This window comes from Antennarius striatus, chromosome 16, assembly GCF_040054535.1.
Source record: "Antennarius striatus isolate MH-2024 chromosome 16, ASM4005453v1, whole genome shotgun sequence".
In the NCBI taxonomy this organism is placed as follows: Eukaryota; Metazoa; Chordata; class Actinopteri; order Lophiiformes; family Antennariidae; genus Antennarius; species Antennarius striatus.
Window position 1 is genome coordinate 7,427,180 of NC_090791.1, and position 20,281 is coordinate 7,447,460.

Below are 20,281 nucleotides of genomic sequence, written 5' to 3' on the forward strand. Positions count from 1 at the left end.
AATTTGGTGACATTGACTAATTGTCTTGCGGTATGTGATTTTTAGATTATAGTATAACGGCGTTTACAGGTTATAGTAAGAAAATCAGTGGTCACATGTTAGTTTGGAGTAAAACAGAAGATGGTCAACAGGAATAAAGAAACACAAGATACAGCGAAAGAATATCAGTCGAAGCAAAGTTGCCCTTTATTTTGAGGCCCCCTAAAACTTTTGGAAACGGGTCCCCCTGTATCCATTCACTGTGACATATTTGCAATTACTTTTTCCTCCCCATTAAAGCTTTCATTTATACAGTACAACACCATGACATGCATCCCCTTTATTACATATTTATATATTGTGCCTACTTTTTTTTGTCTACAGATGTGCTGTTATAGATTCATTTTTAAATAAACTGTACTGTTCGATCACTGAGTTGCTTTTAGACTCAATGGCCATCAGGGTTAGTGAGTGGAATCACAACACGGTGAGTGAAGCCCGAACCAAAACCGTCGAAGAAGAACGTCTGCCAATCGTAGCAAAGGAGGCGGGACTAAGCGTCTGCTCCTTGGAACCGAGACTCAGGGCTGAAAATGCCCATAGTGACGTGCGGCTAACATAGCAGGCTGACGGCTGGAACACTGAACGAACTGGTCTGAGATGACTGTAACTCCAGTGAGTCCCAGCACCGAACCGTGAGGCGTTCCTCTGAATACCAGGAGTACGTTGACTTCTTGGTGGTCCACTGGCTCGCCATATTCGTGCCTTTACCGTGGGTTAACATGCTGTGAGTGATCAGCGTCCTCGAGTTGTAGCAGCTATGTTGCCCTCAGCCAGCCGATGGGTCAGGTCAGCTGTCAGCCTGCTTCCCAGGGGCCACCGGAGTCGAGGTGAGGCCCTTCACTGAGATCTCGTTGGAGTATATACGACCATAATGTCTGCACTTTTTTATTTCTCAGCACTGCGGTTCATTCATGTGAAAGCTGTTATTTAGCAATCCGTTTTTAAATTGAAGCACATTAAGTGTTTAAAATACACTAGAAAATGTGACACAGATTAAACCAGTGCTTCCAAACCATTTTAACTGGAAAAAGTCTGGTTTGGGATGAAAGAGTTAATATTATTTTCATGTTTTCTCGTGGTTAATTTAATCAAATCCTACAGCCCAAAATACTTTCAATTATCTGAACTAAGGCAATATTTCCACCTGCTTGAGACCCAGCCTGCAGTGTTTTTTTTTCTGGAGTCCTGGAGCTCACATGTCCATTTTTACCTGCACATTAGTGAGTGCAGTACTTACTATCCTTCCAGTCACATCAACAAATTCTCTGCTGTTGTGATCATCATATCTGAAAGCTATTCAGACATACAGGTTTGTGTACTGGTGTCACGACTATTTTTTCCTAATGTATAAAAGATGGAGGAGGTTGTCTCCAGAGGCATTCATAATTAAAAGATGTCACAGGTGCCCTCCTAAATATCTTGTTTTTATGTATTGATAACTCACCAACATGAAACACCCATGTGGACGGTAGCAGATGATAATTATTATATAATAATTAATTTACCAAAAGAGTATCATACAGTTTTAGAGGGCCTTATCAGATCCGGCATCCCAGCTTGGTGTAGTAACCTCTCGCTGGTTCCACTGAAGAAAGATTATAGGGGTATAGAACTCACCCCTGCAGGCCTGGGGTAGTAACTGATTGTCGCAGGCTTGTCATTCGTAAAGTATTCATAAATCATTTATTAAAACTCAATAAATCCTTTATGTAGTGGCAGCTAAGAGCGGGCTTAGTTTCGGATGATTTCTTATGCAAGTTTTTTTCATCATGAAAATGAGTTTTTATGAGTGTCTTTATGTATGAACTATGAATCCCCTGTTTTTTAGTATGAGAAGTGTATTTCATGTGCTTTTAGAGCCAACACTTAGTGCTGTTCTTCATGAGATGTCATTTTATGGTTGCAGCATGAGTGCACATAAACTACCCAAATTATATCCATGAAACTTGGTGAAAGGAAGCTTGATGGGTCTCCATCAAACTTTGAATTGAATAAATGTCATCCATTTGACAAAATCAAATCATAATAAATGAGCAGTAGAACCCACGGCTGGATTGAATAATGAAAGTTCTAACATCTACCAAGCCGAATAAGGATGTTTTTCTTTAATACAGAGTCTGCTATTTGCAGAAGTAAAGGAAAATGCATGTTGTTGGTATTTAATCAGTGAAGGTAAATCTTAGTCTATTTTACAGTTTAGCCTTCGGCTGATTCAAGGAATGCTGGAGCAGAAGTTGTGCAAAACTTTGCCATAACTAGAGACTGATGATTGTTTGATTACAGATGTATGAGAAAACCTGACTATGATCCAGGTGTGGGTTGAACAGAGGCATCATTCATGATCTTTGTGTTTCTAGTTGCTCAAACAAATAAAGTCCACAATATTGGTATATCTGTGATAATCTCAAGTCATCAGGCTCTGAATCACAACTGATCCTTTGACTGCACTGCAGACAGAACAGGATTAGTGATTTCTTCCTGTTTAGTTCCAAGCCTTCACCCTCCCTGTCATGTTGTGTTCTGTAGGGTGTGTTTGGTGCCAGCGCAGAAACATTTCTGTGAAGCCAGGAGGTTTGAAACCACAGAGGGTTCCGCCTCGTTACCTGGGCCAACCCAGTCCGTTCACCCATCCTCACCTTCTCAAACCTGGTGAGTATCAGTTACAGCAGAAAAAATACAACTCCTATTACATCTATATTTATTTTCATAGATTAGCTTTCAAGGCTACTGGGCCGTCGCTTTTCACACAAAACCACACATGTGATCTCTGCTGCTCAGGTGAGGTGACACCAGGCTTAAGCCAGACTGAATATGAGCTCCGCCGACACCGGCTGGCCTCCCTCATTGAGGCCCAAGCAGACAGGATAGGACCCTTGGCCTCCTCTGACACCCATGTCGTCGTTGTTTTGTCTCATCCAACCCGCCTCATGTCCAATGACATCCCTTATCCTTTTCACCAGAACCAGGTATGGGTCTGGGCTCAAACTGCGTGTTATGAGCCTTCATTTTTATTATTACCTGAAAGAGATTTTTAATGTAACAGGCAGCGACATCTATTGTTAAATAGAACAATGTTGAAAATCTCATTTAAAATCAAAGGAGCAGGGAATGTGAATAGAAAGCTTCAGGTATGAAAGTTCACACCGAAATGTTTTATGAAGAATAGTCAAATGTATTAACAGACTTTGGTGATATTTTTTGGAGAGGGGTGATATGGAAGAAGGAACAATCCATTATATTGTTGTATATTATGTTATTATATAGCATTTTTTATGCAGATTGTATCATTTTATTTTGTTGTATTTATCCGTCACACCTTAAAGACCGGTCTGTGAAAATATTGTCTGATGTTAAACTGGTCCATGGTGCAAAAATGTTTGAGGATCACTGTTGTAAATGACTGCATTTATTTATTATTTTACCTTTGAACCTTTTGGGAGCTGTAGTTAATGCTTTATTTTCTGTTGAAACACTGGTAGCAATTTTTATTAAGCCTTCCATACATTCACCTGGAAACAAACGTTCTCCAGGATTTCCTCTACCTCAGTGGCATCCTGGAGCCTGATAGTGCTTTGGTCCTTCATGGCAAAGGGCGACCAGACCAGGCCATCTTATTCGTCCCCCGGAGGGACCCCGGGAGAGAGCTGTGGGACGGGCCCCGGTCAGGGAAGGACGGGGCCACTGCTCTAACGGGCCTGGAGAGCGTTCACAGCACAGAGGAGCTGGGTGTTGTCCTCAAGAGCCTCAAAGGTGGGCAGAGTGGAGTGTGATGACTCTTATAGATAATAAGGAAGCAAGCAGGAACATCGAGAATGAATTTAGAGTCTTCTTTTTTTTTTCCTAAAAAAAGTTAAACTAAAGATGACTTCTCATATCTTGCTAATGACTATAGAATTTGTCATCTGAAATTACGACTGTTACTCACATGTTATTAGCAGCAGCTAGCCAACATTAGATTAGATTAGATATGTACTTTTAATTTTCTGCTCTGCTGTTCTTCTTCCAGGCACTCAGCTGTGGTACGACAGTTCTCAACCCGCCCATCCTCGACTCCACCAAACACATGTGTGTCCTGTGCTGGAGACGGGGCCCACGCCACGCCTCCTCAGGCCCCTCATACACTCTCTCAGGGCCATCAAAAGCTCAGCGGAGGTGGCGCTCATGCAGGAAGCAGGACACATTACGGCACAGGTTGGCAAGAAGTGACTTCTAGTCTCAATCTTTAAGGTTAATACTGTGTCATACAAATAAATACATACTTAGTTTTGAAGATCTTGTAGATGTGGAGAATACTTCACTTTAAAATGACTCCTGTTCCTTCAGGCTTTCAGGAGGACGATGGCTCTGTCCAGAGGAGATGTGGATGAAGCTGTGCTCTTTGCCAAGGTAACTGGAAATATTTTTAAGCCTCCATATTATGTGTGGGATATTATTAATGAAGATCTTTGTTGCAGTTACTGAGAGCATTGATTATTCAGGCAGAAGTAAAGATTTATAGCAACAGAAAATCATTTCCTCTCAGTTGAGTTGTTAATTTTCCAGTTAATATAATCTATGTTATGACTGATTGTGGTCCTTGGTATACAGTAGATATTAAATATTGTGCAGAAGACTGAAAGGGTGTTGCTTAAACTTACTGAGTTTGAATGAAGTAGAATAGAGAGAATGACAATATTGTTTTGCTGGATTTTTGTCCCAATTTGAATAATGTCTTTGTGAAACATTCAGTTTCAAGAAACTTTCTGAAAGTTGTTTTGCTTTTATGAACTGTTTGTCCATTATTTATTTATTTATTTGGGCAAATTTGCATTTTGGATTTGACAGCCAAGTGTGACAGGATGCAGGGAAACTGAGTGTGAGGCTGAGTGGGAAATCAAACCCATGGCCACCGCTTGAGGCTGACATCCCCATACATGGGATGCATGCTGTGCTGACAGTCTACTAACATGTTTTGTCAAAGTATATTACAAGACAGGGAGGTGCACCTGCAAAAAACGATGGACAGATACATCAGACCTCTATGAGAGCAAAGTCTTCACAGTTTTTTTTTAATCATACAATTCATCATACAATTTTTTCCAGTTTGACTTTGAGAATCGGATCCATGGCGCCAACTTCCTGGCCTACCCGCCTGTTGTTGCTGGTGGGAATCGAGCCAATACTCTGCACTACATAAACAACAACCAGATCATCAAGGTAAGGGGAGGATTTGGATGTGCTGGATCAGTCCCATATGGTACACATCAATCATTTACAAATGAATGTGCTTATAATGACTCATTATTCCATTTTTTCCTCCATCAGGATGGTGAAATGGTGTTGCTTGATGGTGGTTGTGAATATTTTGGCTATGTTAGTGATATTACCCGAACGTGGCCAGTGAATGGGAAGTAAGTTGGAGAAAATCCTCTTGAACATGCACCTTTTAAAGCAAAAAAAAGTGGTGATGTAGAATCCTTGCCTGGAGGTCTGAGGCTGGAGCTAATTATATTCCTTTCTAACGCAAAATCAGTTTGATTCATAAATGGTTCTATGTTATTGTGTTTCAGCAATATGTTGAAAGACGTGTTATTTCTAATGCATGGATTTAAATGTCCACTACAAAAAATCTAGTAATCCAATATAAATGTTTCGCACAAGCAGACTTTAAAAATAAGTCTTTGTTTTTTTGACAGTGTGATCTTTTTGTGTCTTTTTTTCTGAAATCCTTCAGCTTTTGATTCTTTTTAAAAACCCATTTAAATTAAACAATAACACATACATATGTATTTTTGGTATTCTTAAACAATGATGGAAAACTTCTGCCTGCTACTTCCTGCTAGATTCAGCCCTGCCCAGGCTGAGCTGTATGAGGCCGTCCTGGAGGTCCAGCATTCCTGTTTGTCTCTCTGTTCCCCTGGCGTCAGCCTGGATCACATCTATACCACCATGCTGGTTCTGTTGGGACACCAGCTCAGGAAGCTGGGCATCATCAAGGCCAGCACCAGTGATGCTGATGCACTAAAGGTAATCTATGAAATAGATGTTTTGTCACGTGATGATCGGCTTTCCCAGATTCATTATTCAGCTGTTCCTTAGGTTATGACAATTGATGAATACCAGATTTTCTTGAATAAAGCCTCAAGTCATATTTTGCTTTTTGAACTACTGTATGTGCAGACTTCATAATTTTACTTCATGTTTTAACGGCAAGCTGTGAGTGCTGTTGAACTCTTTTTGTCTGGTGGCAAACCTCATTGTAGCCGCTTTAAACGTTCAAATGGTTTACATTCCAGGCTGCCAGGCGTTACTGCCCCCATCACGTGGGCCATTACCTGGGCATGGACGTCCATGACACTTCTGAGCTGTCCCGCTCACAACCTCTACAGCCAGGAATGGCCATCACCATAGAACCTGGTATGAATGACTTTTTGTTCTTGTTTTTAATCCAGACGTGGAATTAAATTGTATTTTTCCAAATTCAACATGAATTTTATTGTTTGGTTCTATTCTTTGTTTCATGTCCCAACTCTTTCTCCTCTATTGTCACAGGGTTGTACATCTGTGAGAACAACGATCAGGTACCAAAGCATTTCCGTGGATTGGGCATCAGGATTGAGGATGATGTGGTGATCCAAGACAAGGGAGGCCCTCTGATTCTGTCCCGAGACACACCTAAGACCATTTCTGAGGTAGAGCAGGCCTGCAGCGGCAGATAGGGAAAGTAGATGGACCAGTAACTTATCAGCCAAGTTGTCAATGGTAGACAGTGTGCGGTGGTTTTCAACCTTCTCCACGGTGACAACATCATCATGCTCAAGGTCCGGGTACATGAAAGGTGGGAGCACATGACAAGACTATGATTTTAGTCTCAAGAAGTCCTCAAATGTTGTGTTGAAATCTTGTGTAGACAATCATAACTTTTACAGATGCTCAGGTTGTCTACCAAATAGTCAAGAAACTGGAAGATAAAAGTTTATTTATTTGTGTTGATGTGTTACTTAGTAGATTTAGAGCCCATGCACACACACACACTGATAAATGTTATTTTAAATGTTGACAGTCTGTTCTCCAGAGAAAAGAGTCCAATCTGTGTTCTTATGGTGCTACCAGCAGGTCAGTCTCACTCTGTAACATCAAGTCAAGTTAAACCCCAGTCGTTACAAAGCAACAGCCATGCAAATGTTTTTATCCTTTTAACTTTGACATGACTATGACATGTTTTTATTTTTTTCAAACTCCTATCACCACAATCAGAGCACATCTTAAACAAATAAATGCATCATGTTTATGTACACAGCTCATGAACAGAGAGGAAGATGCCTTAATCTCAGGCTGTTCCTGATACCTGGAGTAAATGTTTAGGATTATCTCACCAAATTACTGGAATGGTCTGGAAAGTTCATAGCGGAAAGACTTCATTGTGTATTTGTGTGAGAACTTTCTTTTCAGAAGAGAGAAACTTGCATTTCTTATAAAGATGTTCCTATGTATTAACAGGATGGGGGTGTTTGTTTTTTTTTTTTGAAATTTTCCTTGAGTGTAGGGAGGAAGATGAGACAAAACCACGAGGCTTCATCAACAGATCACCCCAAACCATAATTATTGACTGCTTGAATTACAAATGTCTTGAAATCATTGATCTTTACTCAGGTTCTCGCTGCCCTCCATGTCTGAGATGCCTCCCTGCACACTCGGCACACCTGAGTGAATTAAAGGGTTGTAATCAGAGTTGATTCATCGTTTGAATCCAGTGTGCAGGAGGAAGGCACGCAGATTGTGCTCACATAAGAGCAGATTATGAGAATTCCTGACAAGTAACTATATGAAATACATGGAAGTAAAGTAACAATGGAGATCATGACATAAGTCTTCATAAGAAATCTGATTGATTCATGACTGAACACTGGCCAGTAAGACTTCACAAAACTTAAATTTTGCCTTTGTTTTATCTCCATCCATCGTCTTGTAGACGAGATGACCGTAATCATCTCGTCTACAGACGTTTCTACTGCTTTGCGGGTCAGGTGAAGGATTTCAGAAGCTGTGTCCCATTTCAGGAGCACATCTTCCAAGAGCTGAAACAACAAAAAACTGCAGGTGAGAAATGACTGCCCCCCCATGAAAACCTATTTCAGTCTGTGTTGTACCCGTTTCTCCATCAAGCTACATATACTTGATCTCTGGTAAAATGTTCAACATTCATTTCAATCTACACCAAATTTGAATTCCTTCTATTCTGGCCCCCAAACCACCTTACCCTCAAGTTTTGTGAGTGGAAATTCAGTTGTAATATGTGCAAAATCCAATCCAACATTGAGATGGTTGAAAAATAACCACTTTGGAGGTAAAAATCATGGTCCTAAGAATAAGATGTCTCATTAAGAGTGTAATAACTCCGATGTCTCTGTCAAAACTGAACAATCCTACACATTTAGCCTGCCTACAAATCCCTCAGCAACATATTCTGGAAGTCAGTTCAGCAATTTTTATCCAATGAGGGAACACGTGTACTGTTACACAACAACAAATGCAATCGTAGTAATAGTAATAATAATGTAATAATAATACTAGCAGCATATTATTTCCTATTCACTTGTTGTGGATCAGAACTGTAAAGTGGCCCAAAATGAACATTCTGTTTGAGTAAAAACACTTTACTCAAATAGTGTACAGCTGTGATTACAGCTACTTGATCGTAATCCCTCCTGGTGTGATGGATAGAAGGAGCGCCACTGGCCCCTGCAGCCTGAACTCGGCGACTGGCGAAAGCGAACCGAGCCGGTTTCCGGACAATCCCGAACACTTCCGAAGACTATCTCCGCTGTTCTTCCCTCCCTTCCTCCTCCCCCTCCCCTTCACGCCTAATGTTGCTGTACCTCCAACCCTCCCCCCGTATCAGAGGAGTAGAAACAACAAGCCGCCATTTTGTTTGTGCGGACAGACCGTCAGAAACGGGAGATAACCCGAGTGAAGGAGTGACTCCGGCCACCGACTACAGACGCCCCGGGAGCCGCAGCGGGAAGGAAGGGTGGCCGAATCTCGTCCGCGTTATCGAGCCGGGGGGAGCATCAGCAGGAGAAAAAAAAACAGATAAGACGTCAGCGGAGGGAGAATCGAGTCGGTGATATGTGTGCGTGTGCATGAGAAGGAAACACTCCGAAAAAATCCAAGGAAGGGGGTGTTTTACGGAGGGGATAGGCGGAAGAGGGCTAAATATTACCCCGACGAGGAAAAACCAGCGGAAAAGGGAAAAACATCAACATGAAAAATCATTATGTGTCCGTCGCGGAGGAAGGAAATAGTCCGCATAGGCAATTATATTAATATATTGCTACCGGGCAGAAGGGAAAGGTGGAAAGAAAGACGGGTTTAAAGAGAAGAGAAGGGGGGAAATTACCCAGGATCAACGCAAAAAAAAAAAGGGGGGGGGGGGCATCCCCATCACAAAGAGTCAATGAGAGGATTTTATGAGCCCCAAATATTTTAAGGGCTGTCAAATTCGTGTGAAGCTCTCCGATTTCGAAATAGCCATAATTCCTCAATGAGTCGCCGTCGATTTTTTTTTTTCTTCCCCCCACACATTTTTCGCATGTCGCCGCTCCAATGTTTCACTTAACATCATTCTCTCCACTTACCTGGACAGGAACGCATTCAAATAGATGCTAATATTTTTTTTAAAAAGACCAACCAAAATCTCATTGAAATTTCAAGTGTTTTTTTAAAAACAAAAAAAAAAACAACAACACACGTCCAAATCCATCCGGAGGGGTGGGGGGGGGAAACCTCTCCTGGAAGTATCCCCACAAAACTGATCGATCTCACTGCCAGCTGATTGATCAGCGCAGCGATTGCCTCCAAACTACCATCCGGGAAAAACAAACAAACAAACATCTTTACTACATCAGAATCGGTTGCTCAAGAGGTTCAATCTCGACCCCAACCCGACTGAAATAGTGAAAATCGCGATTAAGGGTTGCCACAGTCGAATGTGCAATACGTCTCTATAACCCAGTGCCTTGCATGGCCAAACACCAAGTGCACATATTAGCATGCATATGCAAGAAAAAACTCATGCATGCAAGTAGAGATCAGCCTGAGACTTTTGTTTTATCCGTCCGAGTGGGATTCAGGAAGATGTTTCGCCTTTCTGCAGAACTGTTCTAGGATTTACTGATTTACTTCAATGCAAGTTGTCTCTCCTGCACTAAAGAGGCTTCAATTGTATTTTTAAAAGTACTACCAATGGTCTCCACGTACCATTTGACTGCCTTTTCGGTGGCATCTCCAGCTGCAAGGAATCTTGACTGGTGAAAAAAAAAAAAAAAAAGAAATGCAGCAGAGGATTATTTAATTGTTGCAGGAGAAAATCGACTTCCAGAACTTTATCACAGGAGTACTTCAGACTTTTTTTTTTTTTTTTTTTTAAATTTGGATCACATTAAGATTTCCATTGGATTGAATTTGAGTTGAAATACAGGAATTCCCGGGCCGACGATGGCGGGCAGGACCGAGCGCAGCCCGGAGGACGGTTCTCGGGACAGTTTTTGTGTGGTGGATGTGGCTACATGAGGCTGCTGGGCCCCACGCTCGCCTTTTTTTACCGACTCCACCTTCCCACCTCCTCCTCAAATCAGTGAAGAAACAACATATCCGACCGGGGAGGGGGACTGATATCTGCATAGGGGGAATAAACCGGGAGGAGAACTGTGAGGGAAAGAGTTCAGCACTGCTGTCTTCTCCCCTACCGTCCCGTCCCCCCCCCAAACGGTGGGGGAACGATCAGAAGCTTTTCTTTCACGGGACAAGGAGACACAAATAAGGGAAACACGCTCGCCCTACGTGGATCTGTGGCAATTTTTTAATTCGCCGAAATATGGCCGATAATGTCCTGGAGTCCGGCCCGCCTTCAGCCAAGAGGCCCAAGCTGTCCTCTCCAGCCCTTTCGGTGTCTGCCAGTGATGGAAATGGTGAGTTGTTTTTTTTTTCTGCATTCTTTACTTTTCTGGAAAAGAAATCACATTGGTTGCGATTGTTTGTGTTGATCACGACGTGTTGGAAGTTGAAGTTACGCACCAACTTGGTTGATCTGACACGGAGCTGCAGCATGACCACTGGTTTTAAACATGGATATATATATGTTTTATTTGGATGGTAAACGGCTTTTCTGAGAAAAAAACACGTTGTTTATGACAAAACAAGACGCGATGTTGGCAGCGGGATCAACTTTCGGGTAGGAATGTTTTGATGCGCTAGCCCCAGCGGGCTAACTCGCTGCTCACTGTGGGTCCTCCTCCAAACAATGGAAGAGACGAGTCACCACAGTTTGGTTCAAGTTGTCCAATGACGATAAAAGTTAATCAAAAGATATGATGAGAACACGAAGCCAATAAAAATGACTTTCACCGACAATCCATAGTGTAAACAATGGAGGGTTTTCCACACGAGGATTAGGAGAAAGTAACGGGAGCCGAGCAGCTAAGCTAGCGGGCTAACTTCTGGTAGAGAACCCTATTGGACCGATAGCTGGATAGGATCAAAACACCGGTGAAAAAACACATTATTAACCAACATAATTACTTGTTTGAATTTTAACCCCATTTTTTTGTTGAAATGAAGACGTTCGGAGTCTTGATTAGCCTTAACTTGCTCTGTTACACTGAACCATTGTATAGCAGCTAGCCATTGTTCCATACTTCATTGAAGTTGCGCAGAAGCTGGTTGTCCGTGAATTGGTTGCCGTGTCAATTTAAAACTGTGAATTAGTTCGAAATGGCAAAAGAAACCATCGTCCCTAAGATTACTTCGTCCGTGTCTTCTGTTTCAAGGCGGGTTTTTTAAAAATGTTTCCCAATGGTGCTACGATCGAAGCCCATTCTTGTTCAGACTCAGCCTCCATTGTCTTGACTTTTCGATGTCACTGCGCTGCATTTTGTGCAGTTTACTAAATATGACATCGTCAACCTTAATGTCATGCATGAATGTCAGAAAGTAAATTGATGTGACTTTGATACATGTTTCTTGTACTATATAACGTGGGCTGCTAATGCAGTGAGAACGGGGATGTCAGATCCACCATGTTTACAGCATGTCTACCCGGTGGAAATTGATCTATGAATCCAACTCCTTAAATGAGAAGTTAAGGATTTGGATTCATGGTCTACATGAAAAAATGAGATGCTTAACTACCTAGCATGGGCGAAAAACGAACAGTGTTCTATCTTTAAATTGCCCGCTCTATCCATTTCATGCTTTTGCGGCAATAACCTGCAGATCAAATGCATACCTATGTAGTCGCTGTAATGTTTACGCCTCTGTGGCTCATCACCATGACCCCACTACATCCATGCTCCTTTTTTGGCGCTCTCTCTCTAAACCACTAAATCCCTGTAGAAGAAGGTCTATGCTGTGTAAGACAGTGATCACTACGCTGGATGTCTATCGGCCTCATAGTAAAGCTTGATAGTTTTCAACTAATGGCAGTGTTCAACCATTCTGAACATGCACCATTTAAGTCAGAGTCTCGTGAAACTGTGTAAGTGATAATCCTGACGGCGTTGTGAATCATGTCTGTTTTTGTTTTTGTTTTTTATGGTTGGTGAGATTATTTTTTTTCTTCCATCCAATGTCTAGATTTTGGTTCACTCTTTGATTTGGAGCACGACCTTCCAGATGAACTCATTAGTTCCTCAGACTTGGGGCTGACCAATGGCGGAGATGTCAACCAGCTCCATACCAGTCTTGCTGGACTCGGAGGAGGGATGGGTCTGGGCGGCCAAGATGCAGCTGCAAAACACAAGCAGCTGTCTGAGCTGTTACGGGCTGGAGGACCTGCACAACAAGGTGGTCCCACTTCCAATAGCACAGTGCCAGGGGCTTCCATGGGGATGATGGGTGTTTCCTCTGGTGGACCTCAAGGCATGCACCCCCAAGGCCAACAGCAGCAGCAATCTGGGTTGATGCAACAGGTTGGAATGGTAGGAGGGGTGGCAGCGCTCAGCCGGGCAGCTGCCATGATAGGCGCTCAGAAGAGCAATCCTGGACAGCAGCAAGGTCCGATGGGCGGACAGGTGATGAACGGCTCACCAAGAATGGGTTACCCTGGCAGCGCAGGGATGGGCAACAGTGGTAATCTGTTGGCAGAAACCCTACAGCAACAGCAAGGCAGTCCGCAAATGGGACCTGGAGGTCAAGTGGGAATGAGACCACAGCAACCAGGGGCCCTAAACAAGGTAAGCACGTTTAAACCAGCCGGTAATCCACAAACTAACCTTTCGACACAGCTGTTTCATAGTAAGCATTGAAAATTGCACATCAGCAGGTAGATCTCATCAAATCAAAAGAATATTCCCAGCATTGGCTGTCCGTAATGTCAGAAATATTGATATACTGAAAAGTTGATTTTACTGTGTATGACGAATGCAGGGTGTTAATGAAAAGCAGCGTTAACAAAAAAATATAACTGAATTATCTGATGGTTGGGTGGGCTTGGGAATCATCAGTAAAGTCATTCAAAAGTTATGGTTTTCATAAAGGAATGTTTATTGCTTGTGTTGTATTGAGTTAATATTTTCAGGTTTGCACCACCAGAGGCAGATACGTGTGTGTGTGTGTGTGTGTGTGTGTGTGTGTGTGTGTGTGTGTGTGGTGATGCTGTAGACGGTAGTTACACACGTCAGACCGTTGAATCTGAGTTTCCACAGCAGGTGCAGGCTCGCGTGAGGTTCACTGCTAGACCTCCAGTCTCTCCGCTGTCCGCTGCGGTGTTGGTGGATAGTCTCCTTGACAATATGTCTCACAATGGCTGCGATTTTGTTCTCGGTGTATGAAATTGTTTTTACAAAAGGCAGTTAAATTGTTAAAGCGTAACCAGTAGCTTGACTGTCTTTTCCTTTTTCTGAAATGATTAGTTTTATTGGATTCTAGTTGTCTCATTGGAGTAATATGGAAATGAATTCTTACTGTTGCTAAAGACCTGTTGATATAAGAGTAGTTGATCCCAATAATGACAGCAATGAAAGTAAAAACTAGATTGTTGTCGAAGGCTGGATCTTTGCTGCGTTGCTTGTTGTGTAGAGCGAAGTCAGATCAGCAGAAAGAGGAACTGAAACTGAAATTTCTCAGTGGACTGTTGTGCGAGTTTGAAACGTTCTCAAGTAGTTGGATACTCATGTGGAAGGACATAGTAATGTTTCCAGATTTCTTGATTGTAAGTTTTATTATCTGTTGACTGACTGCTTCAGTTATGCTTTTAAATTGGTTTTAAGCCTCTGAATTACAATATATTCCGCACTATGAGGCGCACTGGATTATTAGGAGCACCTTCAAGGAATGGCCTATTTTCTTAAACTTTTTCCATATATAAGGCACACTGGACTATAAGGGGAACGGTCGATTTTTGAGAAAAAGGCTTTTAGGTGGGCCTGCTCTCCTGCTTCTTGCTCTGTGCTGTTCTCTTCCACCTTACCAACTCTCATCTTGTCCTTTTCCATCTCTGTCCTGTCCCTTCAGATGACTATGATGGCCAATGCGGGCCCCTATGGTGGTCCGTACAGCCAGTCTGCTGGCCAGGGGCTTCCTGGAGCCGGGCTGGGCCCACAGCTCCAGAATAAGGCAGGCCTGCCCAACAATATGGCCTCTCAATTCAGCATGGACAAGAAGGCACCGCCGAGTCAAGGCATGCCGGGAATGGTAGGACTTCTCTCTGTAGGTTCTCTCTAGTTGTCATCACAGTGGGTTTAGCTTTTTACTGAATCTAAACTAAATACACAAACTGAAGAATCACTGTGTGTGTGTGTGTGTGTGTGTGTGTGTGGTGATGCAGATTGTGGCTTCCATTGCCTAACAAAGCTTCTTGTCTTTTATTTAATGAATGCTGTCACTGATCCATGGAAATTACATAAATAGATTTTGTTTGTAAATAGTTTAAATATTGATGTTGCTAAGTTTTGTACTCTGTATGAATAATGACAACCTCAGCAAACCTCAAGCAATTTTAACTTTACCCCCCTACTCACGTGATAATTTTCCAGTTGTGTAAAGGTGATAAAACTAGACAGGACGTAGTTTTCTCCTCATAAAGTGTCTGTTTTATTTCTTTAGTGTACAAACAAGTAAAACACATCCACCACTTGACTCCAGGCATTTAATTTTTCTCTTTGTAGTTCTCGGCTTGCAGCATTTTTAAGCTCGCTCTGTCAGGAAAGATTGATGTGTTATAACAAGTAGTACGTTACATCTATTCTTGTGACCCTCGATAAGGATCTGTTACAATGTGATATGTGATTTTGTCTTGTTTAATAAAACTGACTTTGGTGCATGTAAACATGTCTGAATCTTATGGTGTAATAGTAAAGCATTGTCAATACACACAAAAAATCCTCCTTTTTTTGTATTCTGCTACTAATAGATGTTTCAAAAGTTGAATCACAAAGCAAATTTTTAAAAATTCCTGGTATTTTTGATGATCAAAATCACCTCACATAGATGGTAATTTTCATAAATATGGAAAGATTTTTATGAAAATCTCAGTCAAAGTGAACATCCTCTGACCAATCCTTCTCATTTATAGACAAGTTTATTCAACTTTATGTCACAGTTTTACCAGAATACAATACTCTGACAGTTTCGGCAGCTGCGTTATGTTTCATGGGTTTTCTGCATTAATTTGTTATCCATTGCAGAATCTGTAGAATATTAAAATTTATTCTGTGTATGCTTGAGAAACATCTGTGTGAATGAAACTCCAAATAGACGGATTGGAAGTGGTGACATTTATAGTAATTCTGTGGCTTTATTAGTGTTAATCAAATCTCAGGAAGCAGTCGTTCTTATAAGCAGGTTTTATTATCACGTTATGTCAACTTTGTGCTAACATCAATTAAATTAAGTGAAAGAAGTATTGATTGCTGAGGTGATGAGTTATTATTTCTCATGCTTATTGCTTTTTGCATGTAGTCAAACACAGACTTTGTGCCTCATGTTTACATTGGAAATAATTTTCACACTTATCTGTTCCTCTTGTCCGGCCTCAGGCCCCCCAGCAGCAGCAGCAGCAGCAGCCTGGTGCAGTTAGCGGTGTATCTGTCAGCGGAGCAGCAGCAGTGGGAGGGGCTCAGGTCGGGCTGAACGCCGTCGGGGCGACTCCCGGCACGGCGCCCCCCACCGCAGACCCAGAGAAACGGAAGCTGATCCAGCAGCAGCTGGTCCTCTTGCTTCACGCGCACAAGTGCCAGCGGAGGGAGCAAGCCAACGGGGAGGTGCGACAATGCAACCTGCCCCACTGCCGCACCATGAAGAATGTGCTCAACCACATGACTCATTGCCAAGCTGGCAAATCCTGCCAGGGTGAGTGTGTTGATTTATGCCAATTGCTGTTTTTGTTTGTATGGTTTATATCGTGAGCACAAGGCACACTTTATCTATGTGCTGCAAATATTTCACTTTCTTGGGTTGGTTTGTTGTTTTTGTGCCGCTTGGTTGCATTAGAATGCTTTTTTTTTCTGGTATCTATTCAACTGTTTTTCCAGGTTGTTTTTTTTTAAAATATCCGTAGTGCAGTTGTCCTGAATGACTCTTATAACTTCTCTGGTTTCGTTATCTCTTGTTTTATTCTTTTTACTGTTTTCCCTTCTTCTCTTATCATTTTCTTGTCTCATTAATCACTTTCCATCACTGTCACAATTTCTCATTTCTCTTCTCTCTCCCTGTCCCTTTGGACTCTTTTTTTTAATCTCTTTTTCCTTTTATCAAACCTCTATCTGTTTTTATCTGTTCTCCTGCAGTGGCGCATTGTGCCTCATCCAGACAGATAATCTCTCATTGGAAGAATTGCACACGACACGACTGTCCTGTGTGTCTGCCTCTAAAAAACGCCGGAGACAAGAGGAATCAGCAGTGTGAGTATTTGTGTGGGCATTTATCAAAAAAAACAAAACATTTCCGTAACCGTACGGCAACCAGCTTGTCAACAGGTTTGACGGTAACCCTGTGTCCTCTCCCCTCTCTGTCTCCTCCCCTCATGCTCTCTTCACAGCTCTGGTTAACAGTGCTGGAGTGGGTTTGGTGAACTCTTTAGGGTCAGGGGTGCCTGGTGGACAACCCAACACTCCCAACCTGAACCCCCCAAACCAGATTGACCCCAGCTCCATTGAGAGGGCCTATGCTGCACTCGGTCTCACCTACCAGGGAAACCAGATGCCACAGCAGCCGCCACAGGCCAACATACCAAACCAGGGGCTGCAGGGTCAGTCTGGGATGAGGAGCCTGAATGCCATGGGTTAGTGCACTGTTTTGGCGTGAATATTCCAAATGATAGGATTAATCCCAATCACACAAAACAAATTTGTGTTGTATGCCCCAGAAAGCATGTGTGACAGAATCTATTGTCATTTCAAATGTACAGAATCTAGATTTTTGTTTTAGTTTTCATTTGATGTTTTTGGAACCAGCTCAGTTGTCAGCACAGGATCTGTGTATTTACTGCTCTGTTAACCTCTGATCAATGACTATTGATAATGAAATTTTATAACTGCACTCTTCAAACCCCTTCCAGGTGGAAACTCTATAGGAGTGAATGGTGGAGTGGGTGTGCAACCCCCCAACCAGCAATCCTCGCTAATGCCAAATGCCATGCTACACAACAACATCAATGCACAAAGGTAGCACCGGCTTTCAATGGCTGTAACAATTTTTTACTTGAGCAAGGTCAGAATTACTTTCATTTTCACTTCATTTCTCTTTTCATGTTTGTCTGTTGCTTCTCCCAGCTTGATGAATGAGAGTGTGGGAAATATGAGCTCTATACCCACTGCAACTCCCCCTTCTAGTGCCGGCATGAGGAAGTCCTGGCATGAAGACATCACGCAGGACCTCCGCAACCATCTCGTTCACAAACTGTGAGTCTGTTTTACTGTAAAAATGAAATAAGACTAATTTTAAAATCAGATCGGTTTTCCACTGGGTGGCATTTGGCGATTCTGGCCACAATTGAATAGCTTGTGCTTTTTATCCGTGTGTGGGAGCAGAGTGCAGGCTATCTTTCCCACTCCTGATCCGGCTGCATTGAAGGATCGACGGATGGACAATCTTGTGGCTTATGCTCGAAAAGTAGAGGGTGATATGTACGAGTCAGCAAACAGCAGAGTAAGAAATGAACACAAGAGTATCAAGCACAGTATTATGACATGACCTTCACTTACAAAAGTGATACAAATATTAAGCTACAGATATTTAGTAATGTCCAACCTTGTGTCACATTCTTTCTAGGCGGAGTATTACCACTTGTTAGCAGAGAAGATCTACAAAATCCAGAAGGAACTGGAGGAGAAGAGGAGGACACGACTTCAGAAGCAGGGCATGATGCCAGGCCAGCCTGGCATCGCCTCCCCAGGCCTCCCACAGGGGCCTCCCAACATGGGACAGCCGCCCATGGCCCCAGGGCAACCCCCAAGTAAGTAAACACATACTTTATTTTTTTAACTTTCTCCATGTGCTTCTAAATGTACACAGACGCACTTTCATCCATTTACTCATGCACCGTTAGCCTGCAAGGAATAGATATGGCATTGGGTAATCCTAGAAACGTTCTTTGATTCCTATGACTCTCCTGTCTAGATGGTCCTCATGCTGATCCGTCCATGGTGCGTCCAGCTGGACCCAATCAGATGGTCAACAGGATGCAGAACCCTGCAGGTACAGTTCTGATCAGTTTGAAAACGTTTTTGCCAATGTTTGTTTTGTAGCCAGATTTACAGAACTGTGTTGTGGAAGAGGGATTTTGAAGTTAAGAATCTGATGAAAAGTTAGTTTTTTGTTTGTCTTAGAAAATTTCCCTGTCAAAAAAAAAAAAATTGAACAGGGGAAAAAAGGGTACAATGTGTTGGCAGAATCTCCATCTTGGTGTTGTGATTTCTTTTTAGCAGGCTAGGTCCTGTTCTCACACAGTTTCAGTATTTTTTTCTCAGTAGGCTAATTTCTTTTTACATTCACTTCAAGGCATGAACCAGTTTGGTCAGATGGGGATGCCGACGATGGGTCAGAGGTCAACGCCTCCTCTTCCGCTCAGTGCTCCAATGAACCAGGTTGGTCTTTTCACGATCTCTCTGTCACAGATAACTTTGGGGTTATGAGGATCGTCTTGAAAATTTAAGTGAACACAAATTTACAAAATTGATACTCAGATGTTGTGTGAGCAAAATACTTAATTAATGTGATACAGCTTGTATAATCATATTAACTATGTGTTACCCTTTGTTAATCCTCATGGCTGGTTGAGACAATTAATGGTGCAATCTAAATTCTTTATTCCACTTAAGTTAAGACACCTGCATATATGTCACTTATGATTTTCTATTGGATTATCTGTAATCTACTAAGTGTTTAACTTTTTTCTCTAAGACAGCAAATAATTTGTCCAGATTCGGGTTCAGCTCAGGTCACCATGTCACATATGTATAAAGGATACACAGACATTACACTTGCCCCCCTCCTCTCTAAACCAGCTTGCTGCTTGTGAACTGAGTCCAAAACTTTGAATCAAACACAAACAAATCTTGGTTTTCTAAGTCTTTATTCTTAATTGCATGTTTATAGGTCCTTTGTTTGGCTCTAGTCTGTATGTGATTGAAATATGTTGAGTGAAAAACCAAATTTCCCCAATCAGGAAGTAATCCATGCTAATCTGTGTGAACAAAAATCTGTGACACACAAAAAGTGTGTCATCAAGTGAAAAAACAACAACTTTGTTTATTGACATGTTGTCATTTCTTGTTTCTAGATGAATATGGGAGCAGCTAGGATGGGTCAGCCAAATGCTGCACAGTTGCAAAACCAGTACATCCCTCCGAGCCAGTTTCCTGGGTCCAGTCCTGGACGTGGTTCCGGTCCTGTTGGTCTGAACCAGCTGGGAGCACAGAGCGCCGTGCCGCCGGTGAGGATTACGCCACAACACCATGTTATAAAGACATGAGTTTAAGTGCAAGGGAAAGTATTTGATTTGACTTTCGGACATATGAAACTTTCTTAATGAATGCCAATGAGGATGAACTTGGACTCCACCTCAGCAGCTTGGCAAGAATTGATGGATAGTAAAGAATTCTGTATAATAAACGGAGCTGTTTTCAGGATTGTGGAACATAATTCTTGTGTGTAGAGAGAGATGGATCACGGCTCTTTATTGGCTCTGCCTGGAGCTTGTACAACTGATTATTTGTGCTTCTTGGCCATGTTCCCAATTTCATTAATTCACAATTTAAGTTTC

The 20,281-nt window shown here is 42.2% G+C and overlaps 2 protein-coding genes across 7 annotated transcripts in view; both read left to right on the forward strand.

The window, feature by feature from the left end:
- Positions 1 to 567: 567 nt before the first annotated feature.
- xpnpep3 (X-prolyl aminopeptidase 3, mitochondrial) lies at positions 568 to 7,871 on the forward strand. The gene is made up of 11 exons (XM_068336919.1): positions 568 to 869; positions 2,569 to 2,691; positions 2,821 to 3,008; positions 3,573 to 3,792; positions 4,049 to 4,233; positions 4,366 to 4,428; positions 5,125 to 5,238; positions 5,347 to 5,432; positions 5,865 to 6,048; positions 6,318 to 6,438; positions 6,574 to 7,871. The coding sequence occupies exons 1-11, from the start codon at positions 800 to 802 to the stop codon at positions 6,738 to 6,740; spliced, it is 1,521 nt and encodes a 506-aa protein (XP_068193020.1). The 5' UTR covers positions 568 to 799; the 3' UTR covers positions 6,741 to 7,871.
- A 1,069-nt stretch (positions 7,872 to 8,940) lies between these two features.
- ep300b (E1A binding protein p300 b) overlaps positions 8,941 to 20,281 on the forward strand; it is a 29,907-nt gene continuing 18,566 nt past the window's right edge. For all 6 annotated transcript variants that reach the window (XM_068336609.1, XM_068336611.1, XM_068336612.1 and 3 more), the window contains exons 1-13: positions 8,941 to 10,991; positions 12,655 to 13,253; positions 14,533 to 14,712; positions 16,056 to 16,368; positions 16,806 to 16,919; positions 17,057 to 17,299; positions 17,576 to 17,681; positions 17,790 to 17,918; positions 18,048 to 18,165; positions 18,289 to 18,472; positions 18,637 to 18,714; positions 19,018 to 19,103; positions 19,799 to 19,951. In XM_068336609.1, the coding sequence (XP_068192710.1) occupies positions 10,898 to 10,991; positions 12,655 to 13,253; positions 14,533 to 14,712; positions 16,056 to 16,368; positions 16,806 to 16,919; positions 17,057 to 17,299; positions 17,576 to 17,681; positions 17,790 to 17,918; positions 18,048 to 18,165; positions 18,289 to 18,472; positions 18,637 to 18,714; positions 19,018 to 19,103; positions 19,799 to 19,951 (2,397 nt within the window). In that variant the 5' untranslated portion in view covers positions 8,941 to 10,897. The remainder of the gene's footprint in view (positions 10,992 to 12,654; positions 13,254 to 14,532; positions 14,713 to 16,055; positions 16,369 to 16,805; positions 16,920 to 17,056; positions 17,300 to 17,575; positions 17,682 to 17,789; positions 17,919 to 18,047; positions 18,166 to 18,288; positions 18,473 to 18,636; positions 18,715 to 19,017; positions 19,104 to 19,798; positions 19,952 to 20,281) is intronic.